This window comes from Thalassophryne amazonica, chromosome 14 (genome assembly GCF_902500255.1).
Source record: "Thalassophryne amazonica chromosome 14, fThaAma1.1, whole genome shotgun sequence".
NCBI classification, from domain to species: Eukaryota; Metazoa; Chordata; class Actinopteri; order Batrachoidiformes; family Batrachoididae; genus Thalassophryne; species Thalassophryne amazonica.
In genome coordinates this window covers 58792119-58799580 of record NC_047116.1, presented here as the reverse complement: position 1 = coordinate 58799580, position 7462 = coordinate 58792119, and the positions used below count along the sequence as shown (strand labels likewise).

Below are 7462 nucleotides of genomic sequence, written 5' to 3'. Positions count from 1 at the left end.
TTTATCAAAACTGAGCCAATAAAGTACCATTTATATGAATTGTTTATTCAACTTGAAAGCATTTTCTATTAATATTGTTCTTCATTCATTATAGACATTTAAAAAACCTATTATGATGATGCAAAATTGGATAATTTGTAGCTATTTATTCTAGAATATATTTTAAATCATGTACTTCATTTTTTAGGGTGCCAGTAATTCTGACAGACTGTTTCAGTAACCTGACTGAATTTAATTTTGGGTGACATTAACACCTAAAAAAGTTTCTTCTTCTGCAAATGATTAGCTGAGATATTCATCAGAGTCATTTGGAAATCATTTGAGTTAATTGTGTGTGCATGCACAGTTTCCTCTGAAATGCTGTAAAGCAGCACTGAAACCTCCAGCGCAACTACAAACCTCATAAAACCGGGATGTCTGTCTCCTTCTTTCACTCTTTTAACAGCCGACCTCCCTCCACTCTTTAATACAGAGCGAGAGAGGGGTGACGATGGGTAGGGTGGGGGGGGGGGGGGGGGGTGAATGTTAGGAAACGAGGAAGGAAGGAAGGAAGGAGGCAAATGTGAAGGAAGAGAGAGAGAGAGGTGGATGGAACTGCTCTTTAATCAGTCAGGGGGTATGTGGAGGAAGGCCGAGGTGCCGACTGTAATCCGATACGCACGCGCGCGCGCGCCCATGTCCATGCACGCCGAGAGATGGAACTTGAGTGAGCAGTCCTGCTGCTGCCACAAAGCCGGCAAAGAGCGCAGGGGAAAGAGCGCACGACTGGCGCTGCCGGGAGAGGGCAAGTGAGCGTGTGACTGAGTGAGACAGACAGAAAAACAGAAGGAGAGAGAGAGAGAGGACATAGAAAGGGAGAGAGTCCCAGTAGATAATCGCACACTTTGCAGAAGGAGCGCGGAGACGCCGCACAACTAGTTTCTCCACACCGCTTTTACGCACAGACGCACCGGAGTTGCCTCTTGGAGAAGATCTGGCTTCTTTTGCGCAACAGCGAACTGTTACCGAGAAAAAAGCTGAACGGAAAATATATATTTTGTCCCAATCACACGTGACATTGTGCAAAGGATTTGAGAATGCTTTATCCGTGAAAGTGAAGAAGGACAAAACATTTTGTCGTCTTTTCCACATTTGGTCCAACTTGACGACTGTCGGTTTTTCCCTTTTTGTTTCATTAGTATCTGCCCGAGAGTTCTACTTTCTTTTACATTTGTGTATCGTCGGAGTGCACGAAGTGTGCGTTCCCACGCGCACAGTGAACGACAGCGGAGCGCAGCGGGCGGCCGCCGCGTCTGTGCGCAACGGAATGGAGTTCTCAGGTGCAGAAGTGGGTTTAGACTAGAAATCGCGCAGGGATTGGGGTTTTCTTTCCGCTGAGAGGAAAACTGGTGTCACGCGCACACTCAGAGAAATCCTGTGTTTTGAGCAGCGTGCTTTTCCTGGAGCGCTCATAAGAAAAGCCGGCGCACGGAACTGGACTTAGGCCACTGTTGGTGTTGCACTTTGAGATAAATAAAGAATTCAAGAGAGAGAGAAGAGACACTTTCCACAATAAAACCAGAGAGGAGTGGACGACGTGTTTCTTTTTCTACACACCTGAGTGAAGAAGATGGATTTATTTATATGGTTTTGTGGATGTTTACTGGTTTTCCTTTCGCCCTCAGCAGCCAAAGCAGAGGAAGGAGGTAAGTTTGATACTCTTGGAAACACCTAGGGATCACTGACCTCTCTTTTGGACAGAGTGCAATTTTAAGCCCATTAAAAACAATCTATGAATCACGCAAAATGTGATTTTTCTAATCTCCGTAATTGAAGCGAAATTAATTTCTAGAAACGCAAACTGAGAGTCTTATTTTAAGGTGTGACGTCTTTGGCTCTCTGAACTGGTCCGTTAATTAGTGCAGAGGAGCCTATCGATTTGTTGCGCTTCGGCCAACCTGCCGGAGATATTCCTGTTGCTGTCTGATCTGATTCAGACGCTCGGAGCGTTTTCGCGCAGTCAGCGTTCTCACAGGACCCGTAAGAGTAAAAATGACAATATAGTGGGTATACAGACTTCTCCATCCATACCTTAAATGTGAATATTCTTCAACTATATTTGTTGAACATTTACATTTCTACGGAGCTACTTTACGCGCGGATAACTTTGGGCCAGGATGGCTGTTCCATGACGGAAACATAAATCACATATTTAATGTTTGCAAACTAATAGGATCAGGTGTGATGGGTCCCTAACTTTAAGCGTTTCTGGGCCATATTAGAACTGGTTTAGAATTTTTCTGCGTTTCCATCCCAGCGGAGCGCAGCGCATGTGTCTCGGTGCGCACAGAAATCTGATTCCTCTCCGCAGCCAGGCTGCGGTGCTCTGATTCCTCTCCAGTGCGTGTACGCGACGGGGCTTGCGGCTACACTAACACCCGTCAGCAGTTTACTTTTACGCACGGGCTCTGATATGCGAAACGACACTGATCTGGAGGCTTTACACTGGATTAGGGCGTCAGTGAGCCAGTGTCGGAATTAAATGTGGCTAATTGAACATTATTCTCTAATAATCCATCTTTACGCGTGGAGGTGTCGAAAAATGATCTGTTGAGCGTCTCCGCCACTCACAAGATCCTTTTTTCATCCATTTAAGTCAAGCAACAGCCTGTAGTGACTTTTTGTTTTTTGGATGCGTTGAATCAGATGGCGATCTGTGCGTAAAGTGTAAAACGAAGTCAGAACTAAGGAGAGTACAAGTTGTTCCATTACAAAAACTGTTTGTCAAATACTTTAAGTTTGTGCTGCCTGATTTCGGATGCGCAAAAGCAGTTTTGTCTGCCAGTTAACACAATGACAACCTGAATGCAGTCCGATGATTGAAGTTTTCTCCCTTACAGCTATGTTGAGTCAACTTTTAAAGAAGTTTTTTTTTTTTTTTTTCCTGACTGCAATGCTTTAATTAATTAATTTAGCAGATAATTAAGTAAACAATAGTAAGTCCCTTCGGCTGCTCCCTTGTTTTCACTCGGGGTCGCCGCAGCAGATCCAACTGGCACAAGTCGATGCCCTTCCTGACGCAACTTCATATTACGTGTTGAAATGTGGCAGCAGGGTGGGGTTTGAACCTTCCGCACTGAAACCAGACGCACTACCCACTTGGCCACCACCCTGCACCCAGCAAGTAAACATATTAATGGCTTATTATTGCCTCCAGTGGAGGGTGGACGATGTGATTAGTTGATTCAATTTGGTCCACAATCGACCTTCTTATCTAATTTTATCTTATCTTGAGATTGATTTTTCCGTCACCACTTTATTACCAACCGCCAACCAACAGACTTGATGGCCCCTCGATGTCTGTGGTAAAACTCAAAAAGCACTTTATGAATTATAATCACATTATTTGGAGAAATGGACCCGTTTTCAAGGAAGAGTTGTGCTAAATTTGAAGTTAACGTGAATGTTTTATATGTTTTTCAGATTCTTTAATATGTCACAGGGGTTTCTCTTTTATCTTATCTTGAGTATTCTCTTTTAATGAAATCAGATTTATTTGTTATAGAGACATTTTGACATAGTTCTTGTTTTCAAGGAAGAGCTGTGCTAAATTTGGAGTTGACCTGAATCTTTTATGCATTTTTATCAATCTCTTTAATGATTCTAGGTGGATTTCTCTCTTCTCACATATTTAGCATGTTCACTTTCTGACATCAAAAATTAATGGGTCATGGGGAAAACTTGAGGTCGTCCTTATTTCGAGTAAAAAAAATGTTTTTTGATGATCTGGATCTTTTGGCACTGTTTTTGCTTTAACAATGAGACAACTTCTCATTTATCTCATCTCACATTATATCACTAGAATATAAGTCAGAATTCTGCCCTCCTCTGGTTGGTGGAGGTATTAATGGTTGGCCAATGAAGTTACATACTCTCTAAGCTCACTTGCTGCTTTAAATGGTGTGAGATGTGACACAAGGACTGCCTTTATGACATCAGAAAAATCAAAATCCTTCAAACAAACAAAATATTGGGCTGTGGCAGATGCATGTATTCTCGAACTAGTTGGAAACCCGACTGTCTTAAAGTTTTACTTCAGATCAGTGTCACCTCTGATTTGGATTTAACTTTAGTTGACTGCTTTGGCACTGTAGTAAAAAAGGAATTAATTAGCAGAATGTAGCTGGATTCTTTATTTTATTTAGTGCTAAATCAGAAGTCGTAGCCTCGGCTATTGCATATCTCATAACTTGAATTGAGTGGCCCCGCTGCCAAATGTTGTTTTGGAGAAAGGCAGTGCGCTGAGAGTACAGTGGAGCCATTCTTTACGTCACATTTCTCTCCTGTGTGTAAAGATGTTTGCCACGGGACTTATTGTTTGTATGTGTCACTGTCCTCTCTTCAATAATTTCTTGGCAGTCCACCGTGCATGTGTATTTGAGATACAAACTCCTCTACAATATATATTAGTTTTCTCACACTGCATACCAACAATATGAGCAAATTAGAATCAGATGTCTGCATACCTTTGTGTTATGTTCACATCTTCACTCCTGAAAAATAACAGCATTGATCATTTGTTCAAACACATAAACTGTATGTAGTATGTAGTATACAGGATACGCCCTCTGTGACAAGTAAATACAGGCCCAGTATCGCTGATATCGATACCGATACTTTTTCATATTTAAACTTCCTAGATCCAAAGGATCCAAAAGACCTAGGATAGAATTTTGCCAAACATTGTACGTGACAACAACATACTTTATTATCACAATCAACATTTTTGTTTAAAAAAATATCACTCAACACAACTTAAAACAAAATCTCCTGAGGTAGAGGGCTGACAAACCACAATACAAGGGTGCGCTGCTCCGTGTTGTGTGACACAGCGCAGTGCTCCTCTTACAGACAGAGAGTAGACTTTGATTAATCTGCGTGCGCAGCAGTCAGTGCGTGCAGGAGAGATAAAAGCTTGAGTATTGATCTTTTTACACGAGGATTGTTCAATATCAATACCAGCGTTGGTAACGATAGTATCGATATTATGATCGTTCCGCCCACCTCTACCCTTAATCCCCAGGGTACTCCCGGGCTGTAGTGAGCACCTTGCACAGCAGCACCCTGGCATCAGTGTGTGAGTGTGTTTGGGTGAATGTGTGAGGCATAATTGTAAAGTGGTTTGAGCATCTGATGCGGATGGAAAAACGCTGTATAAAATCCACTTCATTTAGGTTCAGCCCGGTCTCACATTGTTTTTTTTTTGTGCCTCCGCCACAGAAAGTGCCTGCTTTTCGTAACATGGCTTTTTTTATTTTGCTATTTATAATCTTCTTCTCCTAACTCTAACCATAGCCATAGTGTAAGTGTGTACTCTCCCCAAATGTTAACATGACCCCCATATCCCCTCCTTTCACCCCACATTTTGTACCCCCATCACAAAATGAATTAGTGCCCTGTTACGAAAAAAGGCACCATTTTTGTACCCCCCCATCACGAACCCATAGATAAATGTACTTTTCATCATCCAGTCCCACGACCTGCCGTGAGACTGGGTTGTTAAGTTACATGAATTCTGACGACTGATTCATGCATATTTTTTGCAGACTCCACAGTGGTTCTCTTAACAGCTGGACTGGGTGTGGGTATTAGTAACAACTATGACAGACAAATTGCTTGTATCACTGTAGCTAACGTCACCAAGCTATCAGTATGCTACCTGCTAATTAGTGCTCACATACAAATTAACACGGAATTTCCCTCAATGAAAACACTGTAGCCATGACTTTTTAGGTGGATTGTTAGTACAGTTAACCACACAGTAAGCCATATTATTGCAAATATTTGGAATAAAATGCTCAGAAATTACAAACACAGTTGACACAGCAGCTAGCAGTCCTTGCTAAGGGGGAACTCGACTCGCCAGCATGCTAATTTTCACTCAAAATGACCATGCCTCGAATTATTCATAAATTTATGGCTTAAAATCATTTAAACAGATGAGTTACATATAAATTTACCCCCTTTACAGCTGTCATGAAGGGGTAAAGTGGCTATAGACACTCAAACTGTTGGTTTTTTTTGTTTGTTTTTTGTTTTTTACCACGCTTTAAACATGTTTATTTCTGCTGTGAAATTGTAGCTTTTAACGTAAGGTTCATGGCGATTTACTCACTTTTGGTGTCAACCTCAAATGGACATTCAGGCAATTACAAGATTTGGCACTAATGTGTTGAAACAGCAAAGAATCAGCTTGCATTTGCTGGATTTTAACTGTGAAAACTCAAAGAGTCAGGGTACATGAAACGTCTCGCACACACAGGCAATACAGTTTTTCTCAATTGCTAAAACACTAAACCCTGTTGTCTGAACTAAATGCTCAGTTGCCTGAACCCACTGATTGAATCAGTTACTCTTTTGGCAAAACCATAAAGCACTTTTCACCTGTTTAGACACAACTTGCCAACACAGTTTCATTGTGATGCACCTGTGTTGCATAATGGTGAGCACAGGTGGCAAAAGTCAAACACAATTAAAGCACTGGTGTCACCGGTCTCTGTAGTGTTTAGAGACTGTTCAGTAGTGTTTTTATTTTTGATCGACTTGAGGCACGATTTGACAACATAGTTCAGTTTTGAGCACAGATTGAACTGTTTCGAGGTGAAAGTTTGGTTTTGTAAAAAGAGTCTGGGGTTGTAAATGTAGCTTGAAAATTGGGTTTTGTGTTCACAGTTTAGAGAAAAAGAGAGCAGCTTTCGAGAAATGTGTCTTAGCAATTGAGGAAAAACTGTAAATGCAGTTTTTTGTTTTGCAACACGCATTTAGCCTACAGGGAACAATAAACATTTATTCCTGAACATTGTGTTTTCTATTTTTCTATGTAGTGTTTAGAGACTGCTCAGTGTTTTTTTTAAATTTTGATTGCCTCGGGCATGATTTGACAACATAGTTCAGTTTTGAGCTCAGATTGAACTGTTTTGAGGTGAAAGTTTGGTTTTGCAAGAAGAGTCTGTGGTTTTGTAAATGTAGCTTGAAAATTGGGTTTTGTGTTCACAGTTTAGAGAAAAAGAGAGAAGCTTTCGAGAAATGTGTCTTAGCAATTGAGAAAAACTGTAACAGTTTGCTAAAGCCACAAAGACACTCTTGTCTAATTCGTTTAGTTTAAACAGCTCATAAACCACTCAGCATTAACATATTTTGTATTTAGATGCATTTGCTGTTCCAGCAGAGTAACGGTCAATTTGAACATTTCTGGGGACTCTATCAGTGGTCCCTGAGGATCCCCTAATGGCACTAAAGAACCCCAGGAACACAAATGCTTCATGTTGGTTCAGCTTTCTTTTCTCTTGTGGAAGGACAAGAAGTGTATGTATATATAGATAGTGGCTTGAACGAACAAGAGGAGGTAACCGCGTGACAGAGGGAAGCTGTGAAGAGAAGCAAGCAAATAGAAGAATGATTCTTTATTTTAGCCTCAGCTTGA

At 41.2% G+C, this 7462-nt stretch overlaps 1 protein-coding gene across 2 annotated transcripts in view; it reads left to right on the top strand.

Moving 5' to 3' along the window:
• Positions 1-828: 828 nt before the first annotated feature.
• Positions 829-7462, top strand: part of LOC117524799 (neuropilin-2-like) — a 414867-nt gene continuing 408233 nt past the window's right edge. The window contains exon 1 of one of the 2 annotated variants that reach the window (XM_034186624.1): positions 829-1685. In XM_034186624.1, coding sequence (XP_034042515.1) covers positions 1610-1685 — 76 coding nt within the window. In that variant the 5' untranslated portion in view covers positions 829-1609. The remainder of the gene's footprint in view (positions 1686-7462) is intronic. The other variant, XM_034186623.1, reaches the window with a different exon arrangement.